Source organism: Rhineura floridana, chromosome 14 (assembly GCF_030035675.1).
Source record: "Rhineura floridana isolate rRhiFlo1 chromosome 14, rRhiFlo1.hap2, whole genome shotgun sequence".
NCBI classification, from domain to species: domain Eukaryota; kingdom Metazoa; phylum Chordata; class Lepidosauria; order Squamata; family Rhineuridae; genus Rhineura; species Rhineura floridana.
The window spans coordinates 7,788,573-7,812,437 of NC_084493.1; the positions used below are offsets into that span (position 1 = coordinate 7,788,573).

At 40.8% G+C, this 23,865-nt stretch overlaps 1 protein-coding gene across 7 annotated transcripts in view; it reads left to right on the top strand.

The window, feature by feature from the left end:
• Nucleotides 1-23,402, top strand: part of MEF2A (myocyte enhancer factor 2A) — a 91,763-nt gene extending 68,361 nt beyond the window's left edge. For 3 of the 7 annotated variants that reach the window (XM_061595299.1, XM_061595297.1, XM_061595298.1), the window contains 4 exons: nt 6,215-6,405; nt 12,110-12,236; nt 15,819-15,945; nt 17,779-23,402. In XM_061595299.1, coding sequence (XP_061451283.1) covers nt 6,215-6,405; nt 12,110-12,236; nt 15,819-15,945; nt 17,779-18,121 — 788 coding nt within the window. In that variant the 3' untranslated portion in view covers nt 18,122-23,402. Of the gene's footprint in view, nt 1-6,214; nt 6,406-8,398; nt 8,444-12,109; nt 12,237-15,818; nt 15,946-17,778 lie in introns of all 7 variants that reach the window. The other 4 variants (XM_061595292.1, XM_061595293.1, XM_061595294.1 and 1 more) reach the window with 2 other exon arrangements.
• The last annotated feature ends 463 nt before the right edge of the window (nt 23,403-23,865 follow it).

Genomic DNA, 23,865 nt, shown 5'->3' on the forward strand with positions numbered 1-23,865 from the left:
GCGGGGTGCCCTCCAAAAAATGATGTTCAGCTATGACTCCATGCTGACTGGAGTTGATGGGAATTGGAGTCCAGCATAATTGGAGGACACCATGTTGGCTACCCCTGCTTTATGTGTTTTCTTTGCTTTTCAAGGTTGCCTCTGTCAACTAATTTTATTATAGACTATTAAGAAGCAGATGGAGTTGGTTAAATGCTTAGTGTCAACTTTTTAAGAATCAGTTTGATGTGTTGTGTAAATACTGCCTATCTGTTGACTGTGTGTGCCAACCAGTCTTCTTATGACTCTTCATTTTTGGCTTGGATCCCACAAACTGTTTTTGAGTGTGTGGCCAGAAACAAATGCTTGACAAGATTCCCATCTTTTTTAGCCTGGTTACAATTACTGCATGTTCTTCCACATGCAGGAATATTTACAGTTTGTGCAACACTGTTGCTAAGCTACAGCCATAGTGCAATTGTTCAAACATTAAAATGTGCGATTCTGAAGGACACTTGTATACTGCCTTCAGAAAATATATAATGGGAGCCTTACGACCTAGGGGTTTCACATGCACACAATCGCAAAATTCAAAATAATAATTACTTAGTACCTAAAACTAGTGCAGTGCTGAAACCCTCTCTTCAGCTCAGGTAAATCCTCCCCCCACCCTTCTCCAAAGAAAGAGGCAAGCAGTTTTCCATCTCTTTTCATGGTGGAGGAAATAATTCCTTCAAAATTGTTCTGGAGAGCAGGGCTTTGCCCCTTACCTTATGTTACAAGGTAGATGAGGGGTGAGAGATGTTCTTGCTTTAACTTCAACCACCATCTTTGCACTCCACACCTTCCCCAGCATTCTAGAGTGTGAGACTGCCCAAGAGGTTGCTTTGCAGCATGTCTAAGATCTGGGCAATGTGTTGTATACATAATAATTTCAATATTTGTATTTGAAAGTGTGATTTGCTGTATATCTTTGAGCCCCTCTGATTTTTTCAATGGTGTTTAGCTACAAGCAATGCAAGTTTGACCTGATTTTTTATTTTGTTTTGTTTTCAAAGATTGATTGGCTCCCAGGCACTCGACAGGAAGAATCCTACCTGTCTGTCTCCCTTCCTGTAATGCCAGGGAGGCCGCAGAATGCCATAGAATGGCATATAGATTCAGAATTGGCCTGATTATTAGAAGGGCCTTATGACACTTAGTTTTAGGGGCAAAAAGGGAATTGAAAAGGACAGGCCTTGCTCATCACTTAGCCGTGAGGAAAATAAGTAGACATGGAGAAAGCAGATGGAGAAGAGACCAGCTAGGATGGGATGGTCATGCAGCACTCAGCTTTAAGCAACTGCAGGCATGTCTGCATAAGTCTTGCTGGGTTTTGTTGGCTCCCACTCCCCTCTTTGTATAATTTGAGAAGGCTCGGGTGTTTGTTCCTGTGTCACTCACAGTGGGGAGAGAAGAATGAAAGGGGAGAGAGACTTGGATTGAAGAGCAGATCTGATAGGAGGAGTGGTCCTGTTAGAGGAATAAGACTGGTGTGCTTCCCACACCCCTGTTTCTCTGGCATTGCTATAAGGAGGAGTTTGGAAGGCATGGCATCTGAACTTCCAAACTCAGATAATCTGTAGTTAGTCTTAACTATGGTTTGTGGAAACAAACTGGAATTTTGAAGTTGGCTTTGTTTACCTAACCCATAGTTAAGTCTAGCCACAGTTTATCCGGTTTAGACATGACAACAAACCATGCTTAGCTGAAAATGGAAGCCAAACGTTTTATCTCCTCATTGTGGATACACTAGTGGAGGGGAGGGGAAGCTTACAAGACCAAGGCTCATTCAAATAATGCTAGTTGAGCATTGCACCTGAACACAGCCAATGCACAGAATGCACTACACTCTTTTCAGCAAAAAGTCCTCACTGGGTCATATTTTTCTGAGCAGCCACAGAGGCTAGAGATTGCTGAAGGCATTTTATGTGGCATTCTGTACATCTTGGCATGGTGATTCATGTGAGTCCTGCCTGCTTAATTGTCCTCATACAGTATAGAAAGAGATAGCTTTGTAAAGAGTGGCATGCAGACAAAAACAACAGACAAATGGTACACTTTAATAGGTCTACATTCATACAGAATTGTGAGGCATTATTCGGTCCTTCAGGTTTCAAACTGTGTTCCAGGTTTCCTTGAAAGCTTTACTGGGATTCCTTAATACGATTGCTAATGACAACTAAGCTTCTCTGAAAGACAGCTTGCCCTTCACTACTGTTCTTTCCAGCAATGCATTGCCATAATGGCAATGGATCCCCTTCGGTGGATGTCTTCAAGCAGAGGCTGGACAGCTATCTGCAGGAGATGCTCTAGCTGTGGATTTCCTGCTGTGAGCAGGGGGTTGGACTCGATGGCCTACAATGCCCTTTCCAACTCTATGATTCTATGATTCTAGGGCCCATCTTTGGTTCATGCACGTGTGAGCCCTAGAACATGCATCAAGAATCAGAGTATGGTAGATGAATTTAATGTGAAAAGCAGGAAGTTTGAAAGCCACTGTTGTGTCTAGCTCATTTACCCAGGAGGCTTAAGAACATGAAGAGCCAATAACATTCTGATTTTTGCATGCCTCTAATATGAACTTTCAGTAATAAATAAGGTGCAGGGGAGTTGTTGTTGTTGTTATGTGCCTTCAAGTCATTTATCACTTATGGCGACCCTATGAATCAGTGACCTCCAAGAGCATCTGTCATGAACCACCCTGTTCAGATCTTGTAAGTTCAGGTCTGTGGCTTCCTTTATGGAATCAACCCATCTCTTGTTTGGCCTTCCTCTTTTTCTACTCCCTTCTGTTTTTCCCAGCATTATTGTCTTTTCTGGTGAATCATGTCTTCTCATTATGTGTCCAAAATATGATAACCTCAATTTCATCATTTTAGCTACTAGTGACAGTTCTGGTTTAATTTTTTCTAACACCCAATTATTGGAATTTTTGCCCATTCCATGGTATGTGCAAAGCTGTCCTCCAACACCACATTTCAAATGAGTTGATTTTTCTCTTATCTGCTTTTTTCACTGTCCAACTTTCACATCCATACATAGAGATCGGGAATACCATGGTCTGAATGATCCTGACTTTAGTGTTCAGTGATACATCTTTACATTTGAGGACCTTTTCTAGTTCTCTCACAGCTGCCCTCCCCAGTCCTAGCCTTCTTCTGATTTCTTGACTGTTGTCTCCATTTTGGTTAATGTTTGTGCCAAGGTATTAATAATCCTTGACAAGTTCAATGTCCTCATTATCAACTGTAAAGTTGCATAAATCTTCTGTTGTCATTACTTTAGTCTTTTTGACGTTCAGCTGTAGTCCTGCTTTTGTGCTTTCCTCTTTAACTTTCATCAGAATTCGTTTCAAACCATTACTGGTTTCTGCTAGTAGTATGGTATCATCTGCATATCTTAAACTATTGATATTTCTCCAATTTTCACACCTCCTTCATCTTGGTCCAATCCCACTTTCCATATGATATGTTCTGCGTACAGATTAAACAAATAGGGTGATAAAATACACCCCGTATCACACCCTTTCCGATTGAGAACCAATTGGTTTCTCCATATTCTGTCCTTACAGTAGCCTCTTGTGCAGAGTATAGGCTGCGCATCAGGACAATCGGATGCTGTGGCACCCCCATTTCTTTTAAAGCATTCCATAGTTGTTCATGATCTACACAGTCAAAGGGTTTGCTGTAATCTATAAAGCACAGGGTGATGTTCTTCTGAAATTCCTTGGTCTGTTCCATTATCCAACGTATGTTTGCGATATGATCTCTGGTGCCTCTTCCCTTTCTAAATCCAGCTTGGACATCTGTTATTTCTCGCTCCATATATGGTAAGAGCTTTTGTTGTAGAATCTTGAGCATTACTTTACTTGCATGGAATATTAAGGCAGTGGTTTGATAATTACTGCATTCCCTGGGATCCCCTTTCTTTGGAATTGGGATATATATTGAAGTCTGTGGGCCATTGTTTAGTTTTCCATATTGACAAATTTTTGTCAAAATTTGGACAGATTCAGTCTCAGTAGCTTGTAGCAACTCTATTGGTATGCCATCTGTTCCTGGTGATTTGTTTCTTCCAAGTATTTTAAGAGCAGCTTTCACCTCACATTCTAAAATTTCTAGTAATAGACTATGAAACAATACAGGCATGAACAGTATAATATTAATTGCAGGGGAGTACTCTGAACCAATTAATATTATATTGTTCATGCCTGTATTGTTTCATAGTCTATTAACAGAAAGTTCCACAGACTTTTACAGTTAGGGTAGGAAATGCTGCAGGATCGAGATTTTTCAGAGAATTTTGAGAAATGATATCTTAGGATAAATGCAACTGTTGGAATATAGTAAGCTTTTTTCATGTCTGTTGTGCAAGCTATAATAAGCATCAGGAATTCTGTGCAGCAACTCTCCTGTGCAGCCTCCATTTATTTCATGGAATCCTGGAGAATTCTGTTCTGTTGTAAATGGAATGACAGGTCCCTCTTGGGTGATGGGGAAACACTTTCCTGTGTGTCTTTGCACTGTATCGTCTTATAACTTAACAGGTTGCTGTTAGGAGATAGATAATATAGACAAGTGGTACCTGCAACACAACATTGTCATGTGGGATTCTTCTGTTTGGTGTGTCAGCCAGCCATACTGCAATAAACAGTTGTTTCTGGATTTTGTGTTTGTGTGTAAATGAGGTTGAACTAACCCAAGAATGAGTGTTCCATGAGCATGCTGGCTGTGGTCCAGCTCCCAGTTATAGGCAATTACTTACTAAGATCAACAGGACTTCAGAGTTAACTATGGTGGGTTTCCAGAGGAGTTAATCTGTTGTAACAAAAATGCCAGCAAGTCCTGATTCACCTTAAAGATTGTCAAATGTATTGCAGCGCAAACTTACGCCAAAATAAATAGGTCTTAATGCACCACAAGGCTCTCTGTATATTGGATTTGTCCCACAGAGTTTTTAAAAACAAAAAACAAATATTTATCAAGATACTCCTCAGGTCTTTTATTTATTTATTTTTCTGAAGAAGTTATTCAGAGGTCATATATGCTATGATCTGATGTTCCTGCTATCAGCAGGATCTAATGCCTCCTTTGGTGGCGTAAGTGTGAAGGCCCCTGTGTCAGACGAGAGTGCTAAAGGAACTGCAAATACTATGTTGAAGAACAGATGGCATTAGAACAACTCTCTGACTGTTGCACCTCCTCAGCAGTTAAGCTGCTATATCATACCCTAAAGTGGTGCCATCTCCACACTGACTTTTTTTTTCAGGGAAAGGTGCTCATTCTCTCCGCCTTCCCCCCCCTCCCTGCTTTTCTAGCCTGCAAATTGTAGGGTTTCTCTCTCCCCACCCGCACTTCCCTGTATAGCAGTGTTCCCTAAACTCTCTAGCTTCAAGGGATCCTTTCCTCAGTGACTTATCTGCTGCAGAATTCCTGCGTGTTGTGGGTGATTCTGGGGTGTGCTCAAGAGCACACGCTCATGCAGGGCGCTGGCCAGACCTGCTGGGCCCCACCATTGCTAAGCCAGAACTGAGAGTTTTACCCTAGAACAAGGGTAGCCAGTGTGATTCCTTCCCCCCAGATATGATGAGAATTGGAGTCCAGCAACATCTGGCTACCCTTGCCCTAGAGCAGTGACTCCAAACTTTTGCCCCCATAGACCACTGGAAAATTGCTGAGGGCCTTGGTGGACCACTTAATGGTTTTTTTTTTGCCTGTTGTAGCAATTGTAATGTGTTGTGCTAGATGCTGTACAGTTGCTAATTGTATTTTTATTGCTGCTTTTATTTCTTATATGATATTCTGTTGTATTTGAATTCCGTAGCATTCTGTAGAGTTCAAAATGTAAGTGTTCTTCACAGACATGCTGAATGAAGCTTGCGGACCAAAGCTTCGGAACTCCTGCCATAGAATATATCAACATTCTCGTGAAGCTGTCAATTTTAGAGGGCAAATCGGGGGTAGAAGCTGCCTTTCAGGGAAGTTTCTCCACCAGTCTTGATCTTCTTATTCAGGAGTTCCTGACAAGTTCCCAAGAACACCCAGCTTACCACTGAACACTACTGTGTCTGCATAAGCTCATGTAAAATCAAAAAGTGATCCGATGAGCACGAGTTCACTGATGTAATGTAAGAATATTTATCTTTCTGTCTTAAAGTGGGTTTCTTTTTCCTCTCCCCCATCTCTTACTTTAGGAAATGGTTTTGTGAACTCACGAGCTTCGCCAGGCCTGCTTAGCAGCACTGGGGGTGGGAATGGACTAAGCAAAGTGATGCCTACAAAATCTCCCCCTCCCCCTGGAGGGGGCAACCTTGGAATGAACAGTCGCAAACCAGATCTCCGGGTTGTCATCCCTCCCTCTAGCAAAGGCATGATGCCTCCATTGGTAAGTTTAGCTTTTTGACTGAGTTGTAGTTTGGAGAGAGACAGGCCATTACTGGGAAGTTAAGATCAGACCTTGGCTTCAGATTATGGTTTATTTGGAGAGAAACAAACCACGATCGCTGGTTCAGGCATAATGGAAAGCTGGACACTCCATGATTTTTTCTCCTGCTCAGTGAAGGAAGGGGCAAAGTGGGAGAGCTTGGGCAGCATGCACTACATCAAATGTGGGGAACCTTTGGCCCACCAGATGTTGCTGATCTATAACTCCCATCAGCCCCAGGTGTGGCCAGTGGCCAGGGATGATTGCAGTTCAGCAATGTCTGGAGGACCAAAAGTTCCCCATACCTGCACTAGATAATTTGCTTGGCCATAGTTAGTGGCTTAGTGTTGCATCTGAACACAGCTGCTGTCTACAAAGCATGCCCATTTGTATGGACAAGCAGATGGTACCACAAGCACGCTTCAGATGCCTCTCCTGGAAGGCATGTTCACACAAACTAGCGAATATTGGCTTTGGGGGGGGAGGGGAGAAGCAATCCTCAAGGACATGGATGCTTCCTTTTTTCCTCCCTTAATTGCACATATAAAGTAATTTCTGAACTGGGGATTCCTGCAGTTATTGGAATTCTGGTTTTTCCTTATTTATAGACACTGAACCACATTGGAACTTTATAGAGGTTGTTCAGAAATATGCCGTATTTCTGCATTATTCATGTGATCGTGATGTACATTCCCCATTATCCCCATGGCAAGGATCATGTGCAGAATTTTTATACCATGCCCTACTTTATCCATATGAACATTACTGATTCCTGTTTTTTTTAATTTTACCAAAAAAGGGGCTTCCAAGTGATTCTTCAAAAGCAGTCTTCTTCCTAATTTTCCTGCTCAGTGAAAACAAAACAGAAATAAAAAAGCAGATTGAGACTTCTTAAAAGCACATTTGTGTCTCAACCCTTTGTCTTTGAAAGTATTATTAAATGAGTATTTCCAATCAACTTTGAGTGTATTAACACAGACAAACAATGGGAGTGAGTAGGCAGGCTGTGAGGTTACTAAATAATATCACATTCCTGCACCAAGAGCAGGGTTCTATCTGACATGTAAATGCAACACTTTGCATATATTTGAGTATTTGGCATAACTATTATGCAACTGGCCAGAGGGAGGGGCAAAGAATTATGCAGAACATCCTGGCACAGTGTGCCTCCAACCTCTGAGCCAAAACTTTAATACATTTTCAAGCTTAGGAGTACCTCTAGCTTGTAAACTAGAACTGTTGCACACTTTCCAGCTTTTACTACACTCTCAAGCAGAGCTTGGAAAAATTACTTTTTTGAACTACAACTCCCATCAGCCCCAGCCAGCATGGCCACTGGAGTGGGCTGATTGGAGTTGTAGTTCAAAAAAGTAACTTTTCCAAGCTCTGCTCTCAAGAGCTAGACACATGGGGAGTTCTAATGAAAGTTGAGATTCTTAGGTTGTTGGGGACTTGTAGCCCAACTATCATCTTGAGCCACCTGCTCTGCTAGTTTTTAGGTGTGAAGGAGAACTCAAAAGCCAGACGGAATGTCTATTTTTCCTTCCCTCTGAATTGCTGCTGCTGACCTCCATGTATATACTTCAGCACTGAATATGCTGTGGAGTTGTGGGCTGCCAAAGTACCTTAACAGAACTAGGGTTCCTCTTCCATTTAAAACAATATCCTAATCATAACAAATGCAGTTTCTTTGTGAGCACTGGAGTATACTGTGCTTTGCTGATACAGGATCTGAACCAGTTATAGGTGGACCCTTTTTCAGACTGGCCAGTATAGGTTTGTTGATTTATGCTGTCAGATGTAATGCAGCATTGCTTACTGAATCGCATTGTAAATTCACAATACTAGTGAGGCTAAATATAGCTAACTCTTCAAGCACCAACATGACTCTTCCATTCTTGAGCTCGGTCCTATTCTTAGTAACCTTATTATTCCTCTTATTTGCTGAGTACAGTCGGAGGAGGATGAATTGGAGTTGGTGAGTCTGGGTTCCTATTTGGTATGAGACATCAAGATCCAAAGAGCTTTCATGTTAACTGTCTGGTGTCACTTAGACCAATGTTCCCTTTGCTGCAGAGAGAAACCAGCTGCGATTGGTTTATCGCAATTTTCTATGTTGACCAATAGAATATGGAAAATTCATAAACCTTAGGCAAAAAAAGTTAGATTTTTTATGGACTGTTGAAAAGGGGAACATTGGGACAGAACCTCTAACAGCAACTGCCCATGCACATTGGGGAGCTTTGAAATTTTCTTCTAAGACGCCTTATGTTCCATGCCAAACATTGTAGTAATTTACTTTGCTCGTGAAGTTCTGTAAATTGTAACACAGATTTGGTGGTGGTGGTGCTGTTGCTTTACTTCTTGGAGATTACATCATTCCTGGTGAGGTCACCATTTTAGAGATCAAGTTAATTTCATGCTCTACAAGAGAAGCAAACCACAAGGGGGTTCCCTGTTTACCAAAAGAAACATACAATTGCAAGCTCTCTCTCTCTCTCTCTCTCTCTCTTTCTCTCTCTCTCTCTCTCTCTCGCACACGCACACGAAAAAAATTTTTAGCCTTTAAAAAAGCCTTTCACAAAATATTTTATATGATTTGGTCTCTGGCACATGAAAGGCCCTCTCTTTGTTGACCAGAACCTGGCTTTCTTTACGGTACTATCTTTGCAGTCCTAGTGCAATCATTTTGGAAAGAACTGATTCATTGCAAATTTATGTAAACGAAATTGATTGAAACATTATTCCAGTGCTTTTTGTCAATTAATTTAATCCCAGACATGTTGCTGATACAGGGCTGTTGTTGCATGAAAGCATGGGATTGCTGTGTTTGTCTTGGTGAATGCATCATGTTGGGTGCTATGTATATGTTTTCAAGTCACAGTTGAAAGGTTAGTACAAGGTATAAGGCAGGTTATCAACAAGCTGTTGCTTCTGCATATGTATCCTAAGTGCTAGTGATTATCAAAAGCCCTGTAATTTGTTGCACCTGTGTTCAACTTCCTGAGGGAAAAATGTCTTTTCCCTAGGAAAATGCAAGAGTAACAAGGGGCTCTTAGCAGAATTCTGCTAATGAAGTTGCCATCCTGTGCTATTTTTGTCCTGTTTGTATTGCTTGTCTTGTGGATGGCATCTTGCTGTGAGGCTGCTAGTCTCTCCTCCTAGTGTCTCAACATATTTCTTTAGGACCTCAATGCATAACCTTCTGTGTAGTTTGCCTTGCATTTTATGCAGAAGGGTAATTGTTTCCTTAAGAAAATTAAGGGGGAAAACCTTAACATGTTGTGTTAAGGGCGTTCCATGTTCCTTGAAGCTCCAAACTGTTGGGAAGTAGTAGCTATTAAGGCCACACCCTTAACAGACATGGTATTTAGGCAATGTGAATATAGTATGGTATCCTTTGTTGTGGTTGGTTCAAGCTTCACCACTACTTTGGAACTGGACAGCTAGCCCAAAGTCCCAGATTTGTCTGTTCACTGAAATAGACATGTGGAGACTGTGCAACTGAAACTACCATTCTCAGTTAGAAATCCCCAACTGGCAAATGCCACCCATGTTAAATAATAGAGTTAGAAGGGACCTTGGTGGACAATGACCCGCCACAAGTATTTATATGTAAGACACAAGACAAATAACTATTTTAGCATCTTTCTTTTTCACCGTGAGATCAATCACTTTATAAATTGGGAAGTGAAGATGTGTAGAGTTGGTCAGTTTGTGGTCAACCTGTGATTTTTAATCCAAGTCTCAATGGTTCATACAGACAGTTTGAAGAGGGGTAGCCATGTTAAGCTTCTACTGCAAAAACAGCTTTGTGGCACCATGAAGACTAACACATTTAGTACGAGGATTAGAGTCCACCTCAACAGGTTTGTTTTTTCCCCCGTGTCCCAAGAATGAGATGCACAACTTGAAAAATACTGAAGATATTTGGTGTATTAATGTGAAGCATTATTATTATGACAATCATCTTCATGCTAAGATCTCATATTTTACATCATGAATGCATTGAAATGAGGGAGAGGTTAGGGTATTTATTTATTTATTAAATATATATCCCACCCTTTCTCCCAGAAGGAGCCCAGGGCAGCAAACAAAAGCACTTTAAAAATCTTAAAAACAGAAGACTTTAAAACATTTTGCAGCAGCTACTGCTTTGCTTATGAATGGTGTTGATGAGATTCAAGCACACTCTGCAGTCCTGGTCCGCTAGCTGAAGGCAGCTTTCCATTTTATAACATTTGAGTGTTGCATACACATGAGACTTGGCATGTTCCTGCAATGCAGTCCACAACATGTGAAGGAGATGCATGTTTGTTTTTAATTCAGTTTAAGCCATCGTTGCATTTATTGCAGTGTGTGTTCATTTATTTGCTACATTCAGATGTTTCCTTTCCATCAGACATGCTCAAGGCACTGTTTTCATTGAGTATGGGAGGGGGCACGTGTGCAAAATCTTGTGACATGTCAAAAGTGTAGCATGAAGTGTCTCAAGTCCCATAGGCAAGGACAAATACTGGTGTGTAATATGCTTGCTATAGGAGGAGATTGCCCTCTGGTGGTGCGAGCGCTTCCTGTAAGGAAGCATGCAGCCAGCTGAAAAAGATGGAAAAGCCTCCTCTGAGCATCTAGGTCATATGTTTGTCATAGGAATTGCAGCTAGCCAGGGCTAGCTCAGCCTATATTGCTGCTCTAGGCAAAGCAAAGGTTTAAGTGTGCTGTCCCCATACCGCATACTAATAAATTTAGTATTGTTATTGTTCTAGGCAGTTGATGGGGTTATCTGTCCACAAGGATTTTTCTGACTATAGTTCTCCCCCACCCGCATGCTCCTTAGGTGAGGTGAGCAGGTGAAAGGGATTGCAGTTGGAGAAATAATATGGCATGGGGGTGGGACACTCCTGCCCCAGATCGTGGTGGTGGTAGAGGCCACTATATTTTCCCCTCTTCCTCTACACCTCCCACACCAGCTCACTCTGGTTTTGCAAGGAAGCCCAGCATCGCTTGAATTCTGTCACCTTGGGCAGCTTCTTTGCCCTGCCTATTAAGTTTGGCTGATCTCAAAGCTAGTTTTTAAGTCTCGAAATTCAGTTGCTTAGACAGTTCCATTTTCTTCAATCTTTTTTTCAAAACTCTATCTTGACGACAACCCTCCCTCTCCCACCCTTCTCAACACCTGACATGTTGACCTGAACTACTTTTACATCCTCTGTAGAAGCCCCTTTTCCTGTAATTGAGGTTATGTCCAAGACTTGGAGGGTAACTTGGGAGAGTTGTATTGTGGTGCATGTGCATGTGTACTCTGCTTTTGGTGGACTGAGGTTAATAAAACTGGACACAAGACACCATATTTTAATTAATTTATTAAATTATTATATTAATTTATTATTTATGACCTTTATATTTCATGTCCCATCTGAGCATTATGTAAGATGGGTTGAGCTTGACTGGTCCTAGGCCAGTCATTGCATCCCTGCCTTAATTAAATCCAGCACTCTCTTCACTAAATGCCAGTGGCTCACAAATCAAAGTATTTAGACTTCTCGTCCTCCAGTATGTGTATTGGCTTTCAAAAAACTTTACAGAAAATCCCCAGGCTAGGAGAAAAGTGCCTTGAACTCTGATTCATTGTATGCTTGACTTTATTTTTGTTAACCTTTTACAGAACACCCAGCGGTTAAGCAGTTCTCAATCTACGCAGCCTCTCGCAACGCCTGTTGTGTCTGTGACAACGCCAAGCTTGCCCCCGCAAGGACTGGTGTATTCGGCAATGCCTACAGTCTACAACACTGGTAAGCTGCACACGTCTCGCTTCTCCCCCATTTCTTTTTGGTAACCCACTGAGAAGATTCCAAACCAGTAGTGGGGGAAACACAGGCCCCGGGGGTAAATGGCAGGCCTCTGGATCAGTCCTCCAGGCCTCTCCTCAGGCCATACTCCTCACCAGTCCTGCTCTCCAATGCAAATCTCTGGCTTTGGTGTGGCTGGAATGTAGTGTTCCTTACAGAAAGAGCCACATTCATTGCGTCACTCATTTCTGCCTCTTGCCCCGTCCACGGCTGGTACGTGGCCCCCGGGAGGTTCCCATGAAAAAAGGTTGCTCCCTCTTTTTCCAAACCATTAAAGCATCCATCTCCCTGATGTGCTACTTTGCTGCCCGCAGGTTGCTCTGTATGCATGGGAACATTCGAGAATGTTTATTTCTCAAATTTATCTCCTGCCCTTCAGTGGCTAATCAAAAATTTCAAGGTAAATGTTTTCAAGGTAAATACAATAGAGTAAAACAAACATTAAGAAACAAATAAAATAGCATAACATTTCAATCAGTTGACTAATGTATTGTGCAGAATGAGGTGGCAAAATTTTGGAATATGTCACTTCAGACTGCAAGCGAGTGGGTCATATCCCCAAATGTGGAATGCCCTCCCAAGGGAAGCTTGCCTGGTGCCTCCTACTTCGCTATCGTTTTGGTGTCAGGCAAAGGCCTTTTTTATTTTCCTAGGCATTTTAAACCATTAATATATATTTCTGAAGTATATTAGACAGTGATTTGAATTTCAATCATGAGTTTGACTTGGTCCCTGAAGTTCTTGGTATCAAATCTGCAGATTCTTCTGTAGCAAGTTGTCATAGCTACACTGGGAAAGCTCACAGTTTTTAAAAGTTAAAAAAAGGATTATTTGTATAAAGCAAGCACTACCAAAGATAAATTAAAGTCTGTGTGTTTACAAATAACAGCCTAGTACCTTGTTATGTTTGTGATGTGGTCACTGGAGGTCCAGTCAACTCTCATTTTGCTATAGGAAATCTATCATCTGTGCCAATGTAGTATTGGACTTCTGTGACATTCTGCTGGCACAGCAGGGGGCATGCCTTATCCTAATCACCTAGTTGCTGGCACGGCACACTTGTAGGAATGAGCTCCTAGACAGACGCACCATCAAGCATCTGAGGTTTAAACAGAGAATCTGAAGGAATATGCAATCCCTGAAAGCTCCTATTAAAATATAATTAAAAGACTTTGATATTCCTTCATATCAAAGTCTTGCAATTATATTTTAATTGAAAGACTTTGATATTCCTTAATAGTTCCATAGGCACTATTAGATGCTCATTCCCTTTCAGTGATATTCAAACCAAATGGTGGCTGGTGGCTGTATGTCAGTAGACTTTCAAACCTTGGACAGCTCCTTGAATAGATTAAAACCCAGAGCGGATTCTGCTGCCTCACTGATGTAGAGCCACCAGCTACCACTGTTCAAACCTCACTTTCAAGAAGTCTCTGACCACATATGTTATGATTGTTTTGATTGATTTTGCATATTCGGTTATTTAGTGTTCTTGATACTGCTGTTCAAAGAAATTCTCTTGACCTCAGTCTCTGATATTCTAGACAATTTCTGGATTTAAAAAAAACCCCTGAAATGTAAATTGTAGCTGTCTCACAGGAACACATTTTTATCTCCTTTTACCCCCCAAGAGACTAGAGCATATATTAAGTTATATTACAATGTGATTAAGTGCAGAAAACTGTTTGCAGTTCTCTTTCCAAATTTGAAGGAAAAACAAGTGATAATGATGAACTGAAATAACTTCCCATGTGTGAATCAGTAGTGATAACTATCTAAGCACTATATATACTAGATTTAAAAATCAAATATCCCAGTCAGTGAATGAAGTAGCATGCTGTTTCTGAACAGCATGGCAATTTTGTATATCAAAAATTGTATATTAACTATTTGAGTCAGCCATTTGAAGCACATAAAATGAAAAGAGGGTCTAAAAACAGGATAGGAAACATAGCAGTTCTTCAATACTTTCTTTATGCAGCTCACAGGACCTTATTGTTCCAACATTCCTTATGGAAATGCACCTACAATTTATTTATGGTATATAAGTTGCATTAAGGATTCTTGTACTTCACCCTGGCAAGCAGAGAGCAGATAGTCATGCACAGGCTCACAGCTCCTGTCAGCGTTTCCGTTTTTACCCCCCAAGAGCAAAACAAACATCGATGCTTCTTGTGGCACTGTAGACTGCAAAGATGATGGCAATATGCCTCAGAACCCAAAAGCAGGTGAGACAAAGCCACAAGTAACTGTGAAGATTTTTTTTTTTTAATTTCTCCTTTGAGCCAGTCTCATAACTTCCAGGGAATAAGTTGCGATACGTTTAGGGCAGCCTGCAATCCATGCTACTTGGGATATTGTTTTCGGATTTCCTTGTTTCAAATTGGTGCTTGCAACTGCAGCTGATACAGAATGGAATTTGCCTTATGCTTGTCCACATTGTCCGGATAACATTCCTTATTTGTTTTGCCCGCAATGAACTTGCAGAGATTCACTTTCTAGGTTGCAAGATTCTGATTTTAAAATTGTAGAAATAAAATGTTCCTGTGTTATCTGTGTTTCATTGTTCATTCTAATGCTGAATCCCTATCAGTTTGGAAGTGAAACAGGGTCAACCCCAAATAAGGTAGCAGCTTCTGCATTTGGTATGCAGAAGGTTTATACATTGGGATATTAAAAGAAAGACAAATTTTAAATCTCAAAACTGTCCCCAAACCATCTGTGAGATCCCAGGACTTACAGAATGTGGCTGGCAGGGGAGCCTTTAGAAAGAGGGTGGGGAAAGGGTCTAAAGATACCAGAAACCAGCAGGCAGTGTGAGTCTATCAATGAAGTCTGTGGTTGAGAACCATTGAGACCTGTCAGTTTGGGGTGGAGGTGGGGGATGAAGGGCAGAAGAAAAGGAATTAGTCAAATCAAGCCCTTAGCAGCTTATTGTAAGATCCTGGAGAGGGGATTAGGGTGGGCACTATTCACTATATGGGAATGTTTCAAGAGGAAATTAAAGGGAAAGGTCCACCTTTCTCCCTCTCCAGAGCCACATCACCCCTGCAGTACAGCGGTAAAAAGAGCTAGCCCCAACCTAAGGCGTCTAGTACTACACAGCGGGAAAAAGTGAGGGGAGATGGGAAAGAGGAAATCTCCCATTTGTCCATTTTCTTTTGAGTAAATCATCCAAGAACATAAATGAAAGATTAGCCTTCGAAACGCTGGTTCACCTTAGGCCTGGCCTTGAGCATCACTTGAGTTGGAGGGCAGGTATGAATTATAACACACCATTTTAAGGATATACAGAAGCTCACTCTTTTGGTCTTCAGGTGAAGTTAGCAATTTGAGATCACATTCTTCCAAACAGGCTCCAAAGTCATCCTACCACAGCACGTTTGAGGAGATTCCCATGAATTCAAGTGCATGCCCACAATGCAGTTCTAGCTGGCATCAACCCATGAGTTTGTGAAAATGAAGTTTACACTTTCTGACGAATACATGGTACAAAACCTTTTTTTTCCCTTGCTCCCTTTTCAGATTATTCCTTGACTAGTGCAGACCTGTCGGCCCTGCAGGGTTTTAACTCCCCAGGAATGCTGTCATTAGGACAAGTATCTGCCTGGCAACAGCATCATCTAGGACAAGCAGCCCTCAGCTCTCTTGTGTAAGTTGGAACAAAGTTCCCCCACCCTCCAGAGGATTGGCAGCCTTTGCTAAGTGACGCCCAATCAGGCACCTCTTCCATTTAGCCCGCAAACTCTGTTCAGGCTTGGCCTTATTTGGTTAGGCACAATGTTCTTTTAGCACTTAGCTTTCAGTAGGTTGGATATAAGTCGGCAGTTTCCTCAGTGAGGATATTGATTTATGACTTGCAGATGTTTTGCAGCTCAGCGGACTTGGCAAGTGTTTTGTGGAGAAATCTCTGTGCTCTTATTTGTGCATTTGTTGTCCGGCGCATCTCTTCTTCCTCATGCAAATAGCAATGTTAGAATCTTCCCTTCATTTAAATAAATACTCAGGAGGAATGAAACTGAGCCAGCCATGAATAAACGGCAGGGTTGCCAGGTAACGGGGCAGCACATTTAGAGCTTGTACATGTGGCTCTAAATGGATTTCAAATCTGAGCACTTAGGCCTCTGCTACTGAATTAAAGGAGCATCAGCACTTAAAGGGCTCTATTTGTCATGTACAGACTCTTTTTTCCCTTCATGACAGTTTCATCAAGCAGGCTCGGGAATGAATGACGCATTGCTCCCTCTGCACCTTCAGTGCTGGGAGCGGCTCCTGTCATTCAAATAGATCAGTTGTGTTAGATTGCACCAGTGTAGCTGGTTCTGACGGGCAGCTTCATTTCCAGTACATTCTGTGTCCTTCCTAAGTCTTTTCCAACCTTTTTTTTTACTCAAATGTACAATAACTTGACACACTATCATTGATGGCACCGGCTGCCTTTTTTCTGCCAGTGTAGCTTTCAACACCTGCTAAAAACGTTTTTGTTCAGCAAGCCCACCTAGATATGTCTTTTTATTATATACATTTGCTTTAAAAACTTTTTTATCTATATTTTGATAAATTTTATTTTATTTTGTGTACTGTTTTCAAAGTCTGCATTTGTCTATTTTTAAAATGAACATTTTATACTATTTTATGTATACCACTTAGATTTTTTTATTAAGCGGCATGTAAATCAGGCTAAATAAAAATGTCTGCTTCCTTTGTTGTGCTGATGCACTGTCTTTGCTATCTCAGCACCACAAACCTTAGTGGTGCAGGGAGCACCTATTGTGCATAGTACTTGCTTGGCTTGCATGTAATGCTAAACCGTGACTTGAGGTTAGGTCCACGAACCCCTTTGAATCAGAACGAAACCTTGGACTCGAGGACTCCTGTCTCTCCTCCCATGCAGTCAGGAGGAGGAAGAAGAAACGCGCATTCAATTTCACTTCACCTGATTCCTGGCTTGTCCTTGCGTGGTAACCAGGAACAGTCGTTTAAAATAAACTGTGGTCAATTGCTAAACAAGCCAACTTCAAACCATGGGTTGTAAAGCTGACTTGTTTTAACGTACTAGAGTTCATTTTAAACCACACTTCCTATTCATACATATTGGCAAGCCAGAAAGTGTGGAAAGCAAAACTGAATCTTTTGTTTATTTGTCCTTCTGCCCACAGGGTGGAAGGGAAACTGCTCAAGCCTAAGGCTTTTGGGGGGACGTGCAGAGGCTCAGGCATGAAATGCTAGGTCACGGTTTAGTGTCGCATGCAAACCCTCCCATTGGAGCAACTGGGCATGTTAAAAGCTGTGTACCTGCAGACATGTTTGTGCTGAGTCTTGATCAGTGACGCTACTTTTCCTTTTCCCTGCCTTTTCGCTCCACGTTTGCCTTACTGATCTTTTGATGGTAAAGTTATGCCTTTTTGTATCCCAGCTCTGTAAAGCACTATAAACAATGTTCCTTTCTCCTCCCACCCCACCCTGCTTTTTAAATTTGTATTAGGGCTGGAAGCCAGTTATCTCAGGGTTCCAATTTATCTATTAATACCAACCAAAACATGAACATCAAATCCGAGCCAATTTCACCTCCTCGAGACCGAGTGACTCCGTCCGCGTTCCCCCAGCAGCAGCAGCAGCAGCAGCAGCAGCAGCCACAATCACGGCAGGAAATGGGCCGCTCTCCCGTTGACAGTCTCAGTAGCTCCAGCAGTTCATACGATGGCAGCGATCGGGAGGACCCAAGGGGTGACTTCCATTCGCCGGTTGGACTGGGAAGACCCCCAAATTCAGAAGACAGGGAAAGCCCGACAGTGAAACGGATGAGAATGGACACCTGGGTGACATAAGCTTTCTTTCATCCCTCCCCCTTCCATTTCTACTTTTGAGTTATCCCGAAGAACAGTCCTGACATATCTAAATTTATAAATAAGGACATGAAATAAATATTTATATGTATATACATACATGCATATATATATCTTTGTATACATATACATGTGTGAGTATGTGTGTGTAGCAAGACAAACATACCTACACGCGTACACACACAGACACACAATTATCAGCAGGCACTTAATACCAACTCCTCGCATAGCTGCAGATGCCCCGTGGTTTTAAATATACATATATATATATATATATATAAAAAACAGAAGAACTCTTTATAGGTATTGGTCTTGTCTGGCACTTAACCGGGACTTTGTTCCGTGAATAATGTAACCTATTTTGCAAAATAAATGTTGTACCCGTATATAATCTACCAAATTAGATGGCAGAACTGTGAGGGCTTCTAGTGTTCCGGCGTGTGTGTTTTTTTCCCCAACAGCTGTAAGGTTCCCTGTAGTTAAAAGTATGCCTTCATAGCAGCAGAGCAGTAGAAAAAGAAAGCAATACTGTACATAGAATGAACTTTATATTACCCAATCTAGCATGGGTCTCTCTTACAAAAAGGTGCATGGAGAAGGGCTGGCATTATTTTAAAAAAACACCTGTTTTTGCACGTGCAAAAATATACTGGGTCAAATAAGTTTTATTTTTACCATGTACATGAGAGAGGGAGAGACGCACACACATAAGGAACATGCATGACATATTCAAGAGATATTAGACTAGAAGATAGTCTATAAAGAAAATGTTAATATATTAAGTTATAATTGGAAAATGTTTAGAATCTTTCCTATGTTCTACCTTTTTTAAAATATAGAAAAAACAATTCAGCTCGTGTATATTTTTTATTAAAGAAACCATACCCGTCTCAAAGACTATATAGAAAGTTATGTAAGTACTTTTGAACACATTCTGCTATGAATTATTTATATAAGCCAAAGCTGTATGGTGTTGCTTTTTTTGGTAGAATATAGTTTTGATTTTTTTTTTTAATTGTCTCTATATTTTTTTGGTCTTTTGCGTTTAGGGGAGGAAGGATAAAAGAAATCTTGCAGGCAGAAACTTGGGGAAAAATAAGCCATGAATACTTATTATTCTATATGTAAGTCTAAAATTTGAGCCAAACTGTGTATATAGCATCTTAAATATATTATCACCTTTTGGTGTAAGTACTTATGTATTGTACGTTCACCAGATTAAAAAGTATATTTTTGTGGATTGACGCCAACTTGAAGAAAAAAAAAAGGCAAGGTCCTTATTAAGTAGAGTATTCACTGTTTAATATTTACTATTTTGTTCAATATACTGTACTTCCTTTTGGATTTTAATTAATATCCAGATTTTTTCCAGAGGGTGTTTTTAAAAAGGGGCTGCTCCCCACTCATTGGTGATGAATGTGTGTTAAAATTGTACTCTTTTTTGTGTGTGTGCTGTATGGTAAAGCTTTGTTATACATTTTATAAATATATATACATATATGTGTATATAAATATATGTATATAGATAGCAAAGTGATAACCCCCTCTCCAATCCCCTCCACAAAACCAGGTGTTGAGTTCATCCTGCATAAATAGAAAAAGGACATATGTATATGTATTTTAAAGGCCATGAGTTGTATCCAGTATTGATCACATTCAGAGTAGAGCTGTTGAAATTAATTGCTATAACTGATCTCAAGCGGTCTATTCTGGCAGAACTTAATTGGATACAACCTGTTATTTTAAAACTGCCTCCGGGGGGATGGGGAGAAGTACATATTGCTCAAATTAAAAATAAACATCATACATCAGAAGCAAAAAAGGGGTTTTGAAGTGGTGTGTTGGTTGGGGACTTTTATAAATATATATATTTATATATAAAAATTAATTTGGTTTCACTTAGACATAGCTCTGTCCGCAAGTGATGTGGCTGGATAGTGCCTGTGGAAGTTACACATTTTCTGAAGCATATATAACTGCAGGGAGCTACAAACAGCCAGGAAGTCATGTGGCATGCGTACATGTCAAACATGTCTTTTAATGCATATTTGAGTACATAACATGCTACATCTTTAGGGTCCAACTAGATGTGGTGTTAAATGCATCACTGCATTTAATATGCACACTTTTTAAAACATTCAAATAAGTTCCCCTCCCCCAGCAGTATTGATAAAATAAATTCGCTCCTCCAAAGCTGTTAATTGCATTAGGAGAAAAGCTGCCATTGGTACCGGTTAGACTTAAAGATGCATTTAAGATTGCATCTGGTCTGGCTTTGGTGTGTACAATAGAGGTGCATGCTGAAGTAGCACATGGCAGCAGTCATACCCTCTCTATGTAACTTATTGTAGAAGACAGTAAAAGCCAACTTAGCAGGTGCTGCCTTTCATTTCATTTTGGTGGATTGTCTCTTGGAACCACTAGGCAGTGCTTCAAGTTGGAAACCGTTGTAGTACTATTAAGGCTTTGGCAAGTAACTTGTATTGCATGCTGGGTAGGACTTGTGGCCTGTGGACCAGTTCACACCCAGTTTGGCCCTCTTGGGAACTGCATCCAGGGCTCGTAGGCTGGCAGTAGATATGCAGATGCTATGTAGATGCCCGCTGCCATGGCTTGCCCGATCGTGGTGGCTTGAAAAAGGCAATTTAAATGTGTGGGCCATTATAAGCGTGAGCCAGTCTTTATAAGACAACAAGAATTTGAATTCCCTTTCTTTAGGAAATGGGTTAGATTTTCTTTGGAGTGAAATACCAGTTCGATATGTTTTGCATCCTAAGAATTGTACGGTTGGAAGGCATGTGCAATGTAATTCTTCGCTGCCTAGAAATCAGGATTTAAAATAAAAAGTCTCTCTGACTTTCTGCAAAGTATCATTAAAACTAAGCAAGAGGTAGATTGTGGAAATAGCATAGAGTAGAATGGAAACTCTTTCAGGTTTTTTCCTCAGTGTATCCCCAAGTGACTACCTTATTTTTCCCCCCTTAAAATTTGGACACTTTACAGGCAAATTTTTCCATGTATAATTTATTTCACCCATCTTTCTCCTTCCCCACCTTATGAAACTGTACATACTGGTGGTGGATTTTGTACTTTATAGCTGGCTCTCCTTTCATTTTCTTAAGGGTTCTGTAAATGCATAAGCTTCTAGGATATCTTATTTTTTCAAAGCATTTTGAGGAACTAATGCACACTGTGTACAGTTACTTCTGTCTTCATAGTTTAAAGCAGAAAACCTCCCAGTGGTCTGTCAGCTTCCTTGCCTCCCCCTTCACACTTAACACAGGAACCAAACCACCACTTCACAGGTCCTTCTGATGCTTCAAAATGGTATGTTTCTCAGGCACTATTTATGCACCTACGTGAACTTTGCTGTACATTTGAATGGGAGTTCTTCATTTCACATTTACTGTCCGATTTCTTGTGTGCCTTAATGAAATGGCTTTGCAGACTGTATCTCAATAGTCTTTTATTCCTATGCAGGTTTGTAAGAAGTTACACCATTTTTTCCTTTCTGGCTTGGGCTTTGTACTTGAATCAAGCCAACCAGTTTGTTTTTAAAAGGGGAAAAACCCACTTCTCAGAATCAGACTGTTAACTCTTGGTCCATCTCCTTGTTCCAGGGTCAGGCCCTATCCATTGTCCCCTCCAGAAAAGCTTTGCATCATGAAAATAAAACATGCTGACTTTTATAAATATATATATATAATTAACACTAATAATGTAACTCTAGATGTTTTGAAAGTCTTACACAGTGATCCTAGATATAAGGATAGTTGCAACAGAACACAGGATTGCGTGTGCAGCTCCATCCTATAAGTGAGTCAGTGTTTCTCTGCTGTCATTTGCTATTCTGTCATACCAAATACTAGATTTTGCACTGAAGTATGTGGCTCTGTCATGGTCCTCCCCAAAAATGACTTCTGGGTGGTCCATTGATGAGTCACTCCCTAAGCCCACCTCTGCACCTTGCAACATTAACTTTTTAACTGATATGCTAGCAGAGGCTTTTGAGGGTCCCAGTTAGGCCAGAATCCTCTCTTCTGGGATTCTGGCCTTGAGCAGTAGCTCCTCATGCTTCACAGAAAACCAGTTTTGAAATGCAAAGGGAGTTGTGCTATATCATGGGAGGAATGGGACAGAAGTAGCTGCTGCCTAAACCTACTGAAAAATCATACTGGGCATGTGCAAGTTCCTCTGTTATGCCTAAAGCAGCTGTGTGTCTCTTTAAGGCAGAGATTTTTGGTGCAACCTTTTAAAGCCAATCCAAATGTGTGCAGGAAAGATGCATGGTATGGTTTCTGGGTCAATACTGCCTTGAGGGTAGGAGACTTGTTGCTTGAAAGAGCCCCCGTGCCCAACTCCCCGTTTGTGGGAAAGTAGTATGTCAAACATGTTAGCTTTTTGCATTCAGGGTACTTTGGGCAAGGGAGTGCTTTCAAAGAAATGACAATCCAACCTCTGTCCTTGACAGGTTCTGAGATCCTACTGACTTGTTGGAGGGCTGTGCCACAGCTCTCGCTTAGATTTCAACAGCAAGTTCTACAACAGCTTGTACAATGACATTGTTCAACACCCCCCTTTTTTTAAATGGTGTAAATAGAATCAATGGCATTTAAGGGAAGGTTGCAATTGGATTAAATCTTGCGCAAATCCAAGTTGCTAGAATGGGGTCACATGTTGCATATGGTAACATCCTGACTCGTAGCAGATAAAAGAAGTAAGGCACGTTGGAAATGCTTTAGCCTTTTAAACTATGAAGGACACTAATGCATTGACAAGTCTACTGTGCGCACAAGAAATAAATAGTAAATAAAAGAGCATAAATGACTCCTGCCAGAACAACAATGGGAAGAACTTTAAAATTTAGAATGTGAAAAGACTTTTAAAAAATATTAGAAATTTTCCTCACTTTGCTGTGCAAGAAAACACTGCTTTGCTATATTTAAAAAGAAAAGCTTTTTTTAAAAAAATAAGAAAAAATATGTATTTGGTAAATGTTTGTAGTCAACAGTTCACAGACGAGGCTGTTTGCGGTTGAAGCCGTCTGGCGGCACAAGCTGGACTTTGTTGCCATCTTTGAGACGAATCTTTAAGGAAAAAATATTAAGTTAATCTTTTTCCCTGAATGTGGTGTTTTTTTCTTCATTATACGATAAATATTCTAGTGAACTTTTTATCAAATGGTTAAGAAAATGCTAGACGTTGTTGTAAAATATTTGTATCTTGCATTCACTAAAGTAAAAATACTGGCTTTTACTGTGTACATCAGACTCCTATTTAGACTGCATTTCTCAAATCTTTTTTTCTCCCTCAGTTCCTAAACTTGGTGGGAGTTTTTTGGGGGGGAGCGGGGGGGGGTTGTCCTATTTTTTTGCCTGTAAAGATCCAGGCTCATTGGAACAAAGGAAGTTCTTGTATGTATTTGAGATGTATTCTGACCTACGTTACAAATGCAGGGCAGGTAAAATAACGATATAGAAATGAGACTTTTTTTCCTTCTGACTTGATCTTTACTGTCTAAAACGGCAGTGGGGAACCTGTGCCCCTCCAAACATTTCTGGAGTACAGTTTCCATCACCCCAGGCCATTGGCCATTCTGGCTGGGGCTACTGGGATTTGGAGCCCAACTTTTGGAGCGCCTCAGATTCTGTGCTCCTGATTCAAAGCGATTTTCTTCACCTTTTTTCAGAAGTGTGGTTTGCTTTTAATCCCAGTCCACAACAGTG